This window comes from Lycium barbarum, chromosome 3, assembly GCF_019175385.1.
Source record: "Lycium barbarum isolate Lr01 chromosome 3, ASM1917538v2, whole genome shotgun sequence".
NCBI classification, from domain to species: domain Eukaryota; kingdom Viridiplantae; phylum Streptophyta; class Magnoliopsida; order Solanales; family Solanaceae; genus Lycium; species Lycium barbarum.
In genome coordinates, this window is record NC_083339.1 from 23436491 (window position 1) to 23455063 (window position 18573).

The following is an 18573-nucleotide window of genomic DNA, read 5'->3' on the forward strand; positions in this document are numbered from 1 at the left end:
GTATATGCATAGAAAGTTTAATTTTATTATATTGATTAAATAAAAAAGATACTACTGTTTGGAATTAGTTGTTAGTTGAACTGCATTTTTCATTATCAATTTCTTTCTAAAGAAATAGGAAAAGAAGAAGAGTTCTAATACATGCTTTACTTTAAGTATCATTTTTCTTATATTCAAATAAGAGAACACGTGAATTCAAAACTAAAAAAAATACCAACTTATTATTAGGTTTGTTAACTACCAAGTGCAGCAATACAAAGCAGAGGCTGAAGCCATACCAGGCTTAAAATTTTCCAAACCTTTTTCCTTTGCTAAGTGAAGTACAAATCAACGTATAGCTAAATTTACAAAATTATATGTTCAACTTAGAATATTCTTTTTAAATTAATTTCAACCTAGTATTCACGTATATATGTACAATATTTGAGCCTACACCTTTAACATTCAAGAAAGTGTCGAAGACCGCCCTTGCATCAATTAGACTGTAGACACTCATGTATAGATGTATGTATAATATTCGAGACTAAATACACCTTTAACATTCAAGAAAGTGCCACTCTTGCATCATGAACTGGTCTATAGACACTCACATGTAGATATATGTACAATATTCGAGCTTAGAAACACCTTTAACATTCAAGAAAGTGCAAAAGGCACTTGCGTCAATTGGACTGTAAACACTAATGTATAAATATATGTGCAATATTCGAGCCTAAAAACACCTTTAACATTCAAGATATTGCCAAAGGCCCGTACATCGATTGCCTATAGATACTAATTTAAGATTAGATTGTCAATACATTAAGAGAGAATAGTCTCATTACTATTGACAATAATCAAGTAGTCTGTACTCAATTCAATGAGTACTTTAAAACTTTCACTTCCACCGATAAATATTTAGTTCAATAAGCAGTGGATCATGAAGTAAAATATGAATACTTGAGATTTTTACAGATTTTGACCATCAACTTCTAGAACTAAAATGGAAAAAAGAAGGCTAACAACAAACAACAAACGTGTGTTGCAATCACTCTACTCTTCCACATATATAAGGATTGAAGATAATAACTTCATAGTAAGCAAAATCTAACATAATTCCCAAAATAAACGACAACTTGTAACAAAGGACTCATTAACACCAATTTTCAGATCAGTGACAATAAAGATTTTTTAGCATGCCTTTAGCGAAAACACAACTTAGTAATAGTTTGACCCTTGTCTGGATCATCCTTCACCTCAAAGAACAATGAAGTAATTAATAATGAAAGACGGTTTTCAACCAGATAAAAACTAAAGTGCATTTATACAACTATTGAAAATAGTAACATCTCTATTTGATACGAGAAGAGAACTAAAAATAAAAGGAATTACAGAAAGAAAAAAAACTCTTGACTACTTCTTGTGGAATTTATATTCAAGTAAAATATAGCAAAGGTCATAAAGACTACCGCAATGAAATCATTCTCACTAATCAACTTTTGTGTCAACTGGATAGCTTATCCAGGGCTTGTTTTCCTAGAAAAATTGCAAACATAAGTCAAATTAAACTTGAAATAGCTATGTCTATGAGTAGAAAGATATATGATAAAAGCATTTATCTTATGCAACTTACCTTTCAGATGAAGATTTTCCACCAGAGTGTGGATAAGCCTCGTCATCTTAAAATATTCTCATCACAAAATATATATTAATATTTTCTTCAAACAACACCTTCACTTAGATTAGAAAAAAAATCTTTTCTTTATAAGGTGACATGAAAATTCAAACAATAAGGCCGTAGAAATTAAGGAAGAGAAGGTGTTATAATCAAGAAAATAAAATAAAATATGTTAAGCAAAAAGTAAAAAGGGATTAAGAATTAGCTCATCTGGTCAGCTTCCTTGTATAAAAAGATAATCTAACAAACAAACAAACAAAAGACCATATACTATTATACATAGGTGCAACTAATAGATGAAAAGGTAGAATGCCAAATTGTTGTTATATTGTTTGCTTTATACACAATGGTTAAAGAATACAATGTGAATACTACCTTAATATACATTAAATTAATACAAAGTGGAGCGGAAAGTAGAGAAAGAGAAATTAAAAGGGATGAAGAAAGTCACTTTTGGAATGGTTAGTAACGTAAATTAAAAGGAATAATGGTTAGTCATTACGTATAATTACACAGAATAATTGACATTAATCATAAAGAATTAGGAAACCAAAATATTTACAGTTATTATGGAGAAAGGGAAAAAAAAGACAATGAGAAAGCAAAGGGACGTACTGATGAGGGTTTGAAGAGCTTTAAGATCTAATCAATATGAAGTAAATTATTCAACATTGAATGGATAAAATGAGTGATTAGTTGGAAGAAAAATAGGGAAAAATAAAGAAAAAGCCAAAAAAAGGAGAAAAAAGATAAATAGAAATGGAGGTCATAGAGAGGTGCCACATCACCTTGTCTATGCCTAGCTTTATATTATATATAGATGTGCTACAAATTACTCTCTCTATACATTTATAAGAAAAAGGCTCAGATCATGGTATTCAAAATAAATAAAATTAATGAGCATTTTCCCTTATCATATGAACGTATTACCATTACTCCACATATCAATCCAAAAGACACATTAAATTCCCTTAATTGCACCTTAATTCCTCCTTCCTCTTCTTTCTTAGATTTATATTTCACAAATGGCTGATTTCTTTTACTGGAATTATGCTTTCCTCCTGAAAGTTTAATTCTTTATTCCTATTATGTACATAGTGACCGAGTAGCAAAATCCGAAGAATTTGTTATGGTATGTTCAAGTCTGCTTGGATTTCTACTCATCGCATGTTCTTTTATATTATCTCAAAACTTATATAGTGGTTTGTTCTTTATACATGTCTTATTTTCAGATGGCGTATACTTTTGTTTTTTGTACATAGTGTTATATGTGATTGAACGTGTTATCTTTGTTCAGCCCTGATTTCCTCTCATACAGTTACATAGGTATAGAGTGCATAACAGAAAAGTTGTACACATTGCATTGAAATCAGGGTCGTCTCAATAACAATGGGGGCCTAAAGCCAAATTTCATAAAGATGTCCTATTTTTTATTTTTGCCATATATATTTTTTATTTAAAGTGTACTTTTTTTAGAAGCGATGTCATTAATTATTGTTCTATAATCGATTTGTTCTAACAATTCTTTTTCAATTGATAATACAGCTAATCCATTTGATTTCTCTTGAGACATTGTTGATCTTAGATAAGATTTTAAATTTTAATTTTGAAAAACTTCGTTTGGCCGAGACAATAGTTATATATATATATATATATATATATATATATATAAAATACATCTTTAAGAAAAATATGGGACCTCAAAACAATTGATGCCCAAACGATTGCTTTATTGACCTTATAGTCGAGCTGCCCCTCTGATTGAAATATAGTTTGATCTTCTGAATTCCTTTGATTCATCCACCTTATTGACACGGAGGGCTTAATCTCTACGATTCCGGATTCTACACACCCTATCACTTTTGGCTTTCCTAAAGCACCCATGAAAATGTTCATTCACTTTCCAAACATAATTTATTTTGATTCTCATGCAAGCTTTTCACACGAGATAGGAGATGTGTGAGAATCATTGTTTAGGCAACTATGTTGTTGTGCAGAAAATGATTTGCCAATTTTCAAAAAAAAAAAAATTGTGTTTTTTCGAAGTTTCACGGCCATATCAAATATGTGTATCTCATAAGAAGATTAATTACAGGATAAATCAATTAGAAAATGAAGAGTTGTGAAGACAATGAAAAATTGCAAGGGATGACTAAAATGTAATAACGAAAAGGTCATTTGACATAACTAAATGGACTGATTCTTAGAAAGTTAAAGCCAATTAATGTGATTATCCTTGAAAGTGGACGATTAATTCCTTTTGCTCATTCTAAGTTGCATATTTTGTCCATTAGTTTTTTTATTTATCATTTTTTTTTATTATTGAAGTGTTTTTCCAGTAATACAATATCGTTATTGGTCTGCGATAAATTTGTGGCAAAAGGTTGAGCACCACCAAACCACATAAGGAAAATTGCTGGAATTACTCCCTCCGGATCAAAAAAAGAGTCCACTTAGTCATTTGCACACCTCTTAAGAAAACACTAACTCCTAGACAAAAATATGTAATTTGACTAAATTATCCCTAATTAAATAAGCATTGAGATTTGATCATATAACACTTAATAGGGGCAAATATGGAAAAACAAGATTAATTCTTTCTTCATTTGATAAGTGGACTCTTTTTTTGATCCAAGAAAAAAAGGCTAAGTGGACTCTTTTTTTGATCTGGAGGGAGTATTAATTTAACATTTGTCATTTGTTTTAAAATGATAGGTTTTAGCCTTTTAGGTATTCTAGACTTTCAAAGTGCAGGGATTTTCAAAAGAATGTTTGGAGAATTCATCATAGGCTATATAGTGGATGTATACGATGTATTTATCGTATTTATCATGTTCTTATTATCAGAAGATTGGAAAGAATTTTAATTACTAAGATTACACGAATCAAAGCTAGCAGTCTACCATTCCTAGATCTTTATTGTGATATATACATATATATCAACTTGTTTTGAGTTAATATCACGTGGGTAAGAATACATATAAAATTATTTTTTACGCATTTACATGAATAATATAATATCTTCTATCCTGACTAAATTTTTATAAATTTAATTTATAAATTCAAAAATATTTCACTGGATATGTTATTATAGTAACCGCGCGAAGCGCGGATAGATTCACTAGTTTAAGAGTAAATTTCACTTTACCACTTAATCTTTAATGATTGATAAACGATACTCCTCAATGTTTTAGATGGCAAAGGCAATCTCCTTATTCAATATTTTTCGACGATACTTTTCATTTTTTGGGTAATTTTTTTTTAGTATTAAGGAAAACAATTCTTATCTGTTAGATATAAGCTGCTCATATATTTGTATAAACACAAACACTCAAATAAGATGCCGATTTATTTCAAGTCTAACATGGTGATTTCATTACTAGAGTTCTTGTAATAGAGATAAAATGCTTATATAAATATAAATATATTTAGAAAAATACTGCATTTTTCATTAGAAATAAAACATCGGATTGATTTTTCGGGAAAAAAAATTGTTTGCCTCATCTGAGTGGTTATCCAATCAATCGACATCTTATTCGAGTGGTTATATTTATGCAATATGAGCAACTTATATATAATAAATAGGAGTTATTTTCGTATTTTAATTCTAGAAAAAAAAAGATATCTTTATTCCACAAAGAGAAAAAAATCTCACAAAAAGAAGGGAATTGCTGTTCTCATTCAAAATATAAAGAGGGTATTGTTTCCAACCTTAAAGATTAAGGGGAAAGTGATATAAATTCAAAATTTAATAATGGAGATATAAGGTACATCTTGCGCGCAGGAATAAATTCACCAGGTTTGCCTATCATTCCATTTCTCATGTGTCGAGCCCAATTCCCACTAGTTCTTTACAAGTCCAATAAAAAAACAACACAATATAATGTGAATAGCATATCCACAGAAAAAAGAGTACGAGTTCTTGACCAACATTTAATTTAGACGCGACTCGAATACCTTTTATGCTATAAGTTGTGTTAAGCATGCTTCTTTGATATAAAGCTCTTCTTAATCATTTAGTCTACTTTCTTTTGAGATACTACAACTTTTCTAGCAGGTTTCCCATTTATACTTTAGAAAATTGAAAGTGATAGAATTGAAAGTGATAGACAGAGATAAGTCGAATCTATTGAAAAGAGTAAATGGTTTATATTACACATACACCAAACTTTTTATTAATTAAGTTAAGGGAAAAGGGCATGATTTACCCCTCTACTTTGGGAAAATGTTCATATTTACCCCCCGTTATATTATCAGCTTATTTATACCCCTACCGTTACAATAGTTGAAACATTTGCCCCTATTTTTAACCCCCCGTTCCTGATAGTATAACGGGGGTAAATATGAACCTTTTCCCAAAGTAGATGGGTAAATCAGGCCCTTTTCCCTTTGATTGCCGATTCTTCTATTTTTAAATAATGTTTTCATAACTAGTTCTGATTTGTTAAAAGAACAATATACACAATAATTTTATGCAAAAGTAAGACATTGCTTCATCCAAAAGAAGGTTTTACAATGGACATATTATAACAACAATTTATCCAAAGGAGGACATTACATTACATTCATCCAATTTGAGGAAAGAAGTAGCCAAATTGGAGGCTATAAGTCATTCTCAAGTGATTAAAGTGTCAACTTTGGAAGATAAAGTAACAAAGATGTGGATGGTAATTATAGTTTCACTGGCACCTTTCGTGGGTTTCATTACAGCTCCAATGATGAAGTGATTGCCCTTACGAGACTAGTATTTATGTTTTTGGTGTAACTTGAAAAATATTATCATGAAATTGTTTTAAATGCCTTTGTTTGGATGAATGTAATGTAATGCCCTCGTTTGGATAAATTGTTGTTATAATATGTCCATTGTAAAACCTTCTTTTGGATGAAGCAATGTCTTACTTTTGCATAAAATTATTGTGTATATTGTTCTTTTAGCAAATCAGAACTAGTTAGGAAACCTGCAACGTTATCTAAAAATAGAAGAATCGGCAATCAAAGGGAAAAGGGCCTGATTTACCCCTCTACTTTGGGAAAAAGTTCATATTTACCCCCCGTTATACTATCAGGGACGGGGGGGTTAAAAATAGGGGCAAATGTTTCAACTATTGTAACGGTAGGGGTATAAATGGGCTGATAGTATAACGGGGGTAAATATGAACCTTTTCCCTAAGTAGAGGGGTAAATCAGGCCCTTGTCCCTTAATTTAACTTCCAAATCTCATCATGTTCAAACTTTAACTTAACGTTTTTGTTTTTCCCCCTCTATGTACCATTTACCTTGGTCCTTTCGTTGATCAATTTGCCTATATTCATTTCTACATGAAGCTCACGAAAGATCAACTCAATATTATAGGAGAACATGATAACTATGTTTGAACATTTATACATACACTTTCATTTTCCAATGGAAACACTGTCATTTGTGGGACTTATCTGTCCAAGTACAATAGAAGTAAAAAATAATAAATAAAAAAAGAATTAAAGAAAATATAACTATAATTAAGGAAGAATCATAGGGTTCATAGAAACATTTAAACCCTTATGAAAGAATCGATAGATATAATATGTCTCGATTTAAAAGTTAAACGTTCTTCTTTAATTAACTTTACCCGGTTATTATGGATAAAATTACCACCCTTTCAATTGGCGTTTAACCATCGTCTTCTCACTAAGGCTGAGGTTGGTCTTTCTAATCAATCAGAAAGTGAACAACTAAAAGAATTTCTCAATTTAGATGTTAAAACGACGACGAAAATTGTACCAATTTTTCTTGCAAATCCCAACAAATTTCCACGTTTTTTTCTCAAATGCGTTTTGTGTTCTCCACTTCATCTTTTCCTCGTTATCGCCTTTCTCTCAAGGCTCTCAATGCTTTTAAATAAAAAATATTTGCCTGCAATTTGTTATCCTCCTTCAAATGTAGAATTTAATATGTTTATATAAATTAGGCTCGTTGTTAAATATAGTAAGTCAGTTTTTTTCGCAACTTAGTTTATTTCTCACCATTAGTATATTTAGCATGCGGTTATTTTCTTATTTCTCACCGTTGGTATATTTACCATGCGATCATTTTGATGGGACAAAACTTTTTTAAATTTCTAGTGGATTGCATTAGCTTGTATTCAAACATCAAATTAAGGGGTTGGTAATTATTTATTTGACTATCCATTTCTTTTTTATGTGTGATTGTCCATGAAATTAGCATTTTCTTCTCTCTAACACACACAGAGATTCTCCTTTTATTTGACTGTCTAATTTTTCAAAGCCAAATGCATTTGATAATTTGTTTGCAAATTAAACGAAGTATTAGCTGTAGTATATTTCCACTAATTTAAACCAGCGAGGTTGAATTGCTCGAGCAAGGCATAAAGTTCAACGAAATCAATTAATGAGCCATTTAATTGATGACGTTAAAATGATTGAAAATATTCAATTTCTACGCAACACTCATAAGTTTTAAAAATTTAGTTCATTAAATTATCTATTTTGGTGTTTCTTTATTGAACTAACGTTTCAACCACTTTTTTTGATACTTCCTTTCTATAATTAAAACAAAACACAAGTTAAAAATAATATCTTAAATTCTAAAATTATGACGTAGGACGTCCTAAAATTTCAAGGGAAAAGGCCAAAGAGACCAAGGGAGTCCATCTCTCATCAAAACTGAAACAGAGGAATTTGACATTTATATACAACAATAATTTAAAGAGTTATTGGCAGTAGTTTAGGCATTAATTGATATTGACATTTGTAGCCCAAAAAAAAATTGAAAACAGATAACTCCTATAATTTTCCCGCTCTTTTTCTTCATATTTTTCTCAAGTCACCCCTGATTTCTTCTCCAATACCGCATAAAATTTCAAGGTAATCCTACATAGTTTACAAAAATGATAGATTGTCGGAAAAACCCATTTTCAGAATATTTTCTATCCAAATTTGATTCTACTTTTTCATCTAATATTTTTTTGTTTTTTAGTAAGTGTAGTTAGAATGCGTTGGAAACGCCTGGATGAGAATATAAATTTTGAGAAAGATTGGAGGTGAGTTGGACTGATTTGAAGTCCAAATTTAGAGCTGAAATCGATATGAAAAACATCCCCGTGACGTTTTACATCACATTTTCATATCGTGTATATTACTGATAATTCTCTTGGATATACACAAAATATACAAAGGAGATATACATATGAGATAAATGCTAGATATATTGATATGGGTGATATAACCGCTTCAAAGTTCATTTTCCATCATTTTTGCACATCCTCTACTATGTCACCACTACAAAACCATTGTAACCACCTGTCATTCCACCGTAACAATACAAATATTAGCTCAATAAAAAAAAAAAAAAAGGAAGAAACATAAACTTGAAATTTGTAACGAACACATAGCAAAATTTACTTTCTTTCACAACAAAACCTAAATAATTAATATAGTTTCACACTTTCACCTCATCTAGCAATTACCCAATTTCTCTTTTCCATTGTTTATATGTAACACTGTTTTGCATTGATATTTATTTTTTTCTTTTCTTTTAATGGGTGAAGCAAGTGGATTTGAGATACCGATTTTCAAGCTAATTGCTAACATTTGAGGGAGGAAACTTTATGAGAAAAGTGAACAAACAAGACCACCAACAAATTTGATGATGCATTGTTCCACATGGAGACTTCACGAGGCAAGCAACTAAAATTATCATTGAAAAAACCTCTAATGAAAGAACAAATAATGACAATTACAATGAAAACTGCAAGGAATGAGGCAGTTGACTTTGAAATGGTGATTTGTGCTTGACTGATGGACGAGAAATTTAAATATGCAAAGAATGTGAAAATGACGGAGAACGACAGTATAGAGTAAGGACCGTTTAGTCATGAGAATTTTTCACTTTATTTGAAAATTAGCGTTTGACCATGAAAATTCTAAATATAATTTGGAGTTGTCTTTGCAATTTGAAAAATAATTAAAACTTTGTTTTCGCTTTTTCCACTTTCAATAGATTCAAACAAAAATATTCTTTGCAAAAATTATAACCAAACACAACTCTATCTCTAACTACATTATTGTAGTTAATAAAATAAAGCAATAAAAATAAGCCAAAAGACATAATTTAGAATTTTATGACTTTTGGCACCATAAATCATAAAGCCCATCCAAACATGGTCTTACTCATTTTCTCCCACAATGCGTAAGTATGAATATTTATGATTGTAAATCACCTAACCGTCGCTGTTTTTTATTCTAAACTTTGAGTTGTCAACTCTCAGTGGGTATCCAATATACCCAAAAAAGAAAAAAAGAAAAAAAAGAAAAGAAAAAGAAAAGATGACTGATTGGTGAAGCCATTGAATTGCATCATGGACTCCTCTCATCATCATCATCACAGTAACATTCAATTTCATTCTAAAAAAAATTCCTACTATTTTCTCCCAAACTTATTCTTGTCAATTTTTCCATTTCTTCTTGAGAATGGAAGAATCAGATCAATTTTCCGGTGATGCGTCCACGTCGGATGTTCCGGTGATTGATGACGATGATATACGGCCTCCGGTACCTTTTCCAGAGAGGATTAATAGTGTTTTTGATCACAATGTGCATAATCATTTTCCGGTGACTCATAATGACGAACCTGTGCGGTTAGGAAGAGATGATACTTGTTCTTGCATTGTTGTTATTCTTACTTTCTGCTTCTTCCGTAATTTTCTTCTCTAAATCTACATATCCGCCCCCTTTTTTTTTTTTTTTTTTTTTTATTGTTAATGGTCAAAAACACTACTGAACTTTTTCGCCACTTTCATACCCCAACCATCAGCTGTTCCTTCCTTTTTACTACCTGAGCTCATGCCTCAACTATCAGCTGCTCCCTTTTTCCTACACCGTTTATGTATTGAAACACACCTCGAAGCTGATTAGTTCAACTATCAGTTATTCCCTTTTTCTACGTGAACTATCACATCTACTCAACTAGATGTGTTTTAATAGGGGACGGTTGATAGTTGGGGTGTGAAACTCGCAAAAAAAGTGATAGTTCAGTTTTGCTTTTTTACCATTAACTTAATTTGATGATATTTTTGTTTTCCTAAAGCTAAAAAAGATGAAATGATAAAAGAGCTATCTTTTTCAGTATGTTTACTGAGAAATGGTTACATTTATTGACAATGCTAGTCCTATTGAAGAGTTATATTACATATGAAAAGTCAGTGTATCTCTTCATTAAACAAAAAATATGTAGGATAAATTTCAATATTTACCATCTCGTTAACAGGAGACACATACATGCCCCAGTGAAGAGGTGTGAGAGGTTGGCGATGGTGGGTCTAAGGAGAGGTAGAGGTCGGTCAAAGAAGTATCGAAGAGAAGTGATTAACAGGACATGGCGCATCTTCGGCTTACTGAGGACATGTCCCTGTATGGAGTTCACAGATTAGGATAGACGTTTAGTAGGTAGTTGAGTGTAGTCTTACTTTCCTGTGGGATGGGCTTGGTGGTAGTTTGGAGCACCATATCTTCTTCTCTATCTTGTACTTCGGTTATCGTATTATATAGCTGTTATTACTGTTCCTTTCTTTCAGACTGCTATGTCTTGCTTTCCTTATTATTTTCATGGCTTCTTCACTTTCGTATTTCCTTTAAAAAAAAAACTGCTTTGAATTGATTTTCTTGATCCGAGGGTCTTTCAGAACAACCTCTCTACTTCACAATGTACGGGTAAGGTCTGCGTACACACTACCCTTCCCAGACCCCACTTGTGGGATTACACTAGATATGTTGTTGTTGTTACCATCCCGTTAAGAATATACTTTGACATGTTCACTTGTGCCCTTTTTCTTCATCATACATCTGTGTCTTATTTTCCATTTTGATTTTTTCCATCCTGGAATTTCCTTACTTTTAAGTCTTCCAGAACTTGAATAAGTACCTTTAGATGCAGATTTGATTTTTTATTATTTAGATTTTAAATATGGTGTTTCATGTTTCCCGACCTTTGTAACTTGAGCTAGTGATGGACTAGTGATGCCAAATAGAGACAGACTAGTAGGTGTTAAAATTTTTGCCTTTTCGACGACCTTTGCTTTTGATGACACACAAACCACAACAACAAAATCTCAACTATTATGGCACAATCTCAATTATTATGAAGTCTGCATTATCCATTTCGCTCCATTTTTTTATTCCTATGAAGTCTGACCTGCTTCATTATATTTGATAACTTGGGGTTCTCTAAGTCTAAAATTTATATAAATTTTCTACTGATATATAGATCTCTATACAGTCTAAACAAAACTTCTAGCAAAAACGGCTTCTACTGTAGGCTTACCAATATTATTAAGCTTTAATATCTACCAGTTGGTATCACTTATATGGATCTTTTGCATTTATGCGACGTTCATCTTGTGCAAATGTTGAAGCTTAGATGTAACAAATTTATGAACGCTTTTTGAAAGAAAGGGGAATCAGGATGACAACTATAATTGTTATATTAATTTGCTCGAGGATGTGAATTTTATGGACATGTGAAGTTGACTAGCATTATGTGAGTATGTAGGTAGATGTGGAGTTTTGGGGAAGAATGGCTGGATGCTATTGGTAATGTGTTTCTCTAGATGATGATACATCTCGTAGCTTTTGATGGCTTCATTGATTGGGCTTGATTCTATTATTACATTGAGCAATCTTAAAATTTTGTGAATCTCTCAACTACAATAATTGGTCACCTAGCATGCTCATATTAGTATTATGTACTTAAAAGCTTCAATTCTGACAGAATTAGGTGAGACAACGTAAGAAGCACTCGTATTTAAATGCCTTTTTCTCTTTTACATTTTTCCATTGTCTACTTTCTGCCGGTAAACACAGTATTTGACACTTCTGAGCTTCCGTTGCTGATTTAATTCTCTTTACTCCAGTATCTACTACTTCAATAGTATACTTGTCCATTTCCATTTTCTTGTTTATTTTCTTTCACTAAAGACGTTTGATACTTCAGGGCTTGCGTTGATGAATGTTTTCTCTTTTCTTCAGTATCTATGACTTTGATGCTGGGGATTTATGGGCCAGGCAATTTGCAGCTTGGACCAAATTCTTCAATCCTGATAAAACCTAATCCCTTATTTGTGAAAAATATTAAGGTAGTGTAATTTTGAAGCCTGCATTTTATATATTACTCAATATCATAGTTTAACAATTTGTGTCTTCCAACTAGGTGGAAGAGACGGATGATGCAAACAATAGACCAACGGTGTATGGGTTTTATGAAAATCCGTCTCTTGATGTTTTTGCAACTTTATCTGAAGCTTACAGAACCTCTCTTCCTGCAAACACTAACAAGGCATGACATGACTTTGAATTTCTTTAAGTCTCTGATGCCTACCTGAGGATTGTTAAATGAATTCTCTTGTGTTTGATTTTACAGCAATGGATATATTACTTGAATCAAGGATCTCAAATAAACATATCATATAGTGTCAAGTCCTCAAGTTCGTTTGCTTTAGTCCTTATTATTGCTCAAGGTAAGTTCATCTTCGTCAAATGTATTCCAATTTTTGTTTCCTAGTGTTGCGTTTCTTGTTTAGGGGTCAATCTAATCTGTACTAGGTTGTTTATTTTGTAAGTTAGCATCAAAACGTTGCAAATCAATCCAAGTTAATGGGCTTTTAACCTCACATTAGCAGTATGTATCACAGTATATAACACGGGTAGAGGACCTTTAGAGTCCTTAATCTGGTAGAAGTCTGGTCCACCTTCACTATTGCAGCATAGCTGCTATGGGTTTTGTGTTCATTGTGATCTTTGATTCATTTTCCTCTTTAAGTAGTCCATCAGAGCGGTGTATTCTGGGTTCAACCCTTCAGTGGGGAATTGTCTTTGTAGCTCTCTCCGTTGGAAAGTGGTTACCTGTCTCGTTGATCAGGTCTTCCTATTGAATATAGTCAGTAGAGTTCTGACATGTTAGCTCCATTTCAGTTTTCTAACGCCAAGATATTTTTCTCTAAAAGTCAATGACCTGCAGGAAGCGAAGGGCTAGCTCAGTGGCTTGAGGACCCATCTTATCCAAATACGACATTATCATGGAATATCATTCATGGTAAGAAAGAAGACTAGCTAAGTTATTCATAATCCCTGCATAAAGGTCTTGCACAAACTATAGATCAGAATAGGTAGAAGTCAGCTTATCACACCAACTGCTTTTCTGCAGGGAGTGGCACAATCAGTCAACACATAGCAAAGTCCTCTAGCTATTATGTGGCAGTGGGCAACTTGAACACTGGAGTTGTACAGGTCAGATAAGTAAACTGATGCTTTGCACTATTGTAACTTAAGATAGTACTCTAAAGAGCAAGTGGGTGTAAGCTTTCTTTCCCCTGATGAACAATTATATAATCTCATTGGTCGGAAGAAAGTTGTAATGTCCCTGACTTTCAAATTATCTTTGGGGGTAGGGGGAGTATTTTCCTGCTTTGCACTGAAATTGCGTTTACCTTTTTTTTGTGTGGTTATTTATCATTTTTTGTTCTGAGCAAAACAGGTTCGGTTGGATATTAGAAGTAGGGCGTTGCTCTATAATACAACTGGTGCTTATTACGAGTGCAACCTCGGACGAGAACAGTGTAGTATGAGATTCTCTTTGGCCCGTGGAAATGCTGCTCTTTTGACTTCTCCTTCTCAAAGGCCAGTAAGTCTCCATCTCTTTCTAGATCTCCTTGTTTAACTCTCTCATCAGAGAAAATGCCCAATACAAATGCTTTAATTTAATCAATGCATTTGCAGTTTTTAGCAGTCTTTGTATCATTTCTATTAACAGATGTTTCTTTGATGGCATAATACATAAACATGCCCTCAAACCTGGCCTCAGCTGGCAAGTATCCTCCAACTTGGCCTGGCAAGTATGCCCTCCAACTTGGCCTCAGCTGGCAAGTATGCCCTCCAACTTGGCCTCAGCTGGCAAGTATGCCCTCCAACTCTGGGTGTGCACAAGTAGGCACCTCAACTTGTCTCCACTTTGTTAGTTGAGTACTCCAACTTACAAAATGATCATCTAGACACCTCCAAAATTTATGTGCCACGTCAACATTTTTGTTTACGTGTTCAATTTTATACAAGTTGAGGTGCCTACTTGTGCACACCCAAAGTTGAAGGGCATACTTACCAGCTAAGGCCAAGTTTGAGGGTCTGTTTGTGTATTATGCCTTCTTTAATCAGTGAATCTTTAACCACATATGGACACAATGTCTTGATAAGCTTACTCCTAAATATATCTGTTGGAATATATGTTCTGTTAGCCGATTATATTACTTGTTGGGTGGAGCAACTTGAGTGAATCAAGACCAAGCAGTAATTTTTCTGCTTCCGTCATCACGAACAAGCAACATTTGAAGGCTGGGACTAGATTTTGGAGACGCACTTAACTAGTAGTCATTTGCATTACTACGTATAGGATTTCACATGCTTTTATCTTGATGACTCCATCCTTAAAGGGTTTGTTAATAGAGATCATTCTTTGTGTACGTTTATTATTCAAGTTAATTGGCATCACCAGGGTCCTGTTAACCTTAAAGGACCCTATATTGTGGTGTAGAATATAGAATGTCTTCTTTGTCTCACCAATTAAATTGGGTCTTATGTAAATATTTTTTGGCAAGCGTTCAATTTTTATAGAACAGATTTCATGCGAATGAATTTGCTTTTACCTAATTCCTGTAGGGTACAGCTAGTGGTATGTGGAGCATCAAACTTTCCTATGGACCTCGATGGATCACATATCTTCTTGGACTAGGTATATTTCTCTTTTCTACGTAATACCTGATGTCCAAATTAACAAACCTGTAGTTTTTTATGTTCATTATTCTTTCTAAATGCAGGTGGTATGAGTTTTCTCATTTGGCTGGTATTCTGGTACTTGAATAATATGCGATCCTCTCATCAGGAAGGTATTAGCAATCCTGTGCGGCCGATGGAATCTCAGCAAACCCCTCTTCTTTCACGCAAAGATGATGACCTCGCAAGCAGGGGTTCTTCTTATGACGGTCTTTCACAAGACGACGAGTATAATGAAGATGGACTGGACCTCACTGCACCTCAAGGGGGACAAGTAAAGGATGGTGAATACAACAGCAATATTCGCCGACTCTGCACAATTTGTTTTGATGCGCCAAGGGACTGCTTCTTTCTTCCATGTGGACACCATGCATCCTGTTTTGAGTGTGGAACTAGGTATGCTTCTTCTCTCTCTAAAAACTATAAATGTTTCATTTTTGAGTTTATACTCGAGAGGAAAGACTAAAGTACTTGCAAGAGAATATGTTTATATTTATGCATATGAGAGAATACAGCAAGCCATGACATGACAGCTAGACGTCCTGGATAAAAAAGGACATAATTGAGAGTTGCATATTGCTATTATTGTTCATTAAGAAAATGTGGTTGGGGAGACTATTCTACCTACATGGAGGGAGCAGTATGGGCATATATCTGAGACAACTTAGGACTAGTCACAGCTTTGTCCTCAATTGAACTATTACATGTCTGCCTCTTTCCTCATAATCAAGAGATCCTGTTATGGACTTGGTTTTCCTCCTTTCCCTTATTTACGGTGATTCTGTTTCACCGATCCCCTTTTTTGGTTCTCTATTTTACCAAGGCAGCAAACAAATTTCGAGATTATTTTTATTCAACTCTCTTTCGTGCAAGCCTTAAAAGCGGGGGGTTGGGAACTCTGATCATCCAACTCAGTTATAAATTAAGAAGCTAACGTGATATAAACTGCACCAAGATTTGTCTTGTTGATCGTTAGAACCATCTGAATTCCAGCACTATAAACGAGATATGTCAGACTACCCGTTGAAATATGAAATACAGGCAATAAATGTGATGCTCTGGTATATTATATCCGTGCTAGTTGGCACGTCAAACCGTGTAATATTGCCTTCCTCTTCAGGGTTACATAAGCACTTCGGTTTCAGTTTGCGACGGCATGCTGGTGCCTGGTTGCCGTAGTGTGGCCTCATATTCTAAGAATCTCAGTTCAATGGTATTTATGACCGAGGAAAGGAAAAGGAATCGAATTTCAATGGTTTTATGGCGTGATCAAGGAAAAGAACTAAGATAGACTAGAGATAGCTCAAGCTAAAATCCCATCAAATCTCTGTAGTATCAATCAAGTTGGTGATTTAGATCTAGCCAATATTAATACTAGTGCCTATTACTTATCAAGAAATTTACTCCGCCTATTGCAAGCTAAATTGCAGATACATACAGTTCTAGTCTTATTGATAGTTAATAGGGATCCAGAAGACTGAAAATTCTTAAAGTTCATTTAACGTTGTGCTATGACTTAGAGGATGACCTCAGTTTACTGTATTTGCAAAGACATTTTCCAATTCCTAATAACTTATTCGTCAGTGATTCTACACTGGCAACTTAAGGCACGGTACAGATGGAAAATCCATGAACAACAGTTAACACCCCGAAATTGACGTGTACAGGATAGCAGAAGTTTCTGGTACTTGCCCAATCTGTCGCAGGCCTATAAAGAAGGTGAGAAAGATATACACAGTTTGAGCAGCCGACAGAAAGCCATTGTAGATACAATGTAGATCATGGATATGCCGAGCACTCGTTCCAATGAATTACTCTTTCAAATTGATGTTGTAAATGAAATAGTTTGCGCAATTGGTAGGCCAATCCATTTCTTTCTGGTGCCGTCTCTTTTGGTACAGCAGCACATATGTATTCTTCTGCGCCGTACAGATTTGTATTCTTTCTCCCGTAGATGTTTGGTTCTTTACATTGGTTTACTCTACCAAGTAGCAACCATAATGCCATGTAGTTGAAGCATATAGATGGTGAAGTTCACACATTTTAGGTGATTTTTTTTTTCTTCTTTTTTTTTTTTCTCATTTTTTTGCTTTATTATACATCCTCCAAGACTCGTGATTTGCATTTCCATATCGCTTTGAATTCCTTGATTATCCTGTTTTACTGTGTCGCTTGCATTATTTCATTGCAATATCGTTTTAAATCTTTTAACCTTATCTGACCCCCTTTTTATGCTTCTATTGAGCCGAGGGCCTCTCGGAAACAGGCATCCTACCTTGGTAGGAGTAAGGTCTGCGTACATTATACCCTCCCCAGACCCCAAGATGTGGGATTTCACTGGGCTGTTGTTGTTGTATACATCCTCCAAGACCCATTTGTGCAACTGATTCGGATTCATCCGGTAATGTCCACTAAAGGGGGGAACTGATTGGCAAGAGCTTTTTGGTTCCCATGACTCGTGAAAACCCAACACCTTTGGTCAAAGGTGCATCCATCTAACCACAATCTTCGTGGTTTTATATTCTAATAGCTATGGTTTAAGGTATGTTGTAATGTTGTGTGCTCCTAGACTATGTATTTTTTTTAATAACTATTTTTTCTTTGTTTATTCGTATCCCATCCGAGGTGATCAATAATGGTCCTTCACTTACTCTTTATGTGACTTAAACTCATGAACTATCGGTCGAAAGTGGCTCGAAAGATAACGTATAACTGTATCAACAAGTAACTTAAGCGCAGGGTCATGTAACATGCTCAAAATCACAACTAAATTTTGTTAAAACAAACTAAAAGAAACAGGAGATTCAATTTTAATACTATAGTTAGCTAACCGTTCTGAGGCTCTGAGCGCAAGTATCTATAGTTAATCATATAACTCCGATATGTGCCTTTAAAACTCTCTTAGTATCTTTTGATTGGTAGCTAATGCTTAATAGTAAAGTATTTCTTAATGGATTATGATATAACTTGAAAGGCCACATAGCATAGCTCTGACAGGAAATTTTAATGGGTAGGTGTTGGCAAAATTCATGAGTATAGAATTTACTTCTAAAATAATACTACTGAACAAGTTATGGTTAATACAAAATATTAGTCTTCTTT

The 18573-nt window shown here is 33.7% G+C and overlaps 1 protein-coding gene across 7 annotated transcripts; it reads left to right on the top strand.

Moving 5' to 3' along the window:
- Positions 1-9883: 9883 nt before the first annotated feature.
- On the top strand, positions 9884-18050 carry LOC132630783 (E3 ubiquitin-protein ligase APD2). 7 transcript variants are annotated; one of them, XM_060346376.1, is made up of 11 exons: positions 10179-10292; positions 10922-12243; positions 12679-12785; positions 12860-12985; positions 13070-13166; positions 13667-13741; positions 13853-13935; positions 14183-14329; positions 15358-15430; positions 15516-15867; positions 17139-18050. In XM_060346376.1, exons 2-11 carry the CDS (start codon positions 12207-12209, stop codon positions 17212-17214), a joined length of 1173 nt encoding a protein of 390 aa, XP_060202359.1. In that variant the 5' UTR covers positions 10179-10292; positions 10922-12206; the 3' UTR covers positions 17215-18050. The 7 variants fall into 7 exon arrangements, with proteins under 7 accessions (XP_060202362.1, XP_060202356.1, XP_060202355.1 ...); XM_060346374.1 differs by having other exon boundaries at positions 10214-10351; XM_060346373.1 differs by lacking the exon at positions 10922-12243 and having other exon boundaries at positions 9887-10351; positions 17056-17190.
- The last annotated feature ends 523 nt before the right edge of the window (positions 18051-18573 follow it).

What these genes read in the sequence shown, in the direction of transcription:
- LOC132630783 (XM_060346372.1), top strand. Translation starts at nt 10,126, where the DNA reads ATGGAAGAATCAGATCAATTTTCCGGTGATGCGTCCACGTCGGATGTT. An exon ending in TTCCTGCAAACACTAACAAG is followed by an intron (nt 12,986 to 13,069) that starts GCATGACATGAC and finishes TTGATTTTACAG; the next exon opens with CAATGGATATATTACTTGAA. An exon ending in TGTTTTGAGTGTGGAACTAG is followed by an intron (nt 15,868 to 17,138) that starts GTATGCTTCTTC and finishes TGACGTGTACAG; the next exon opens with GATAGCAGAAGTTTCTGGTA.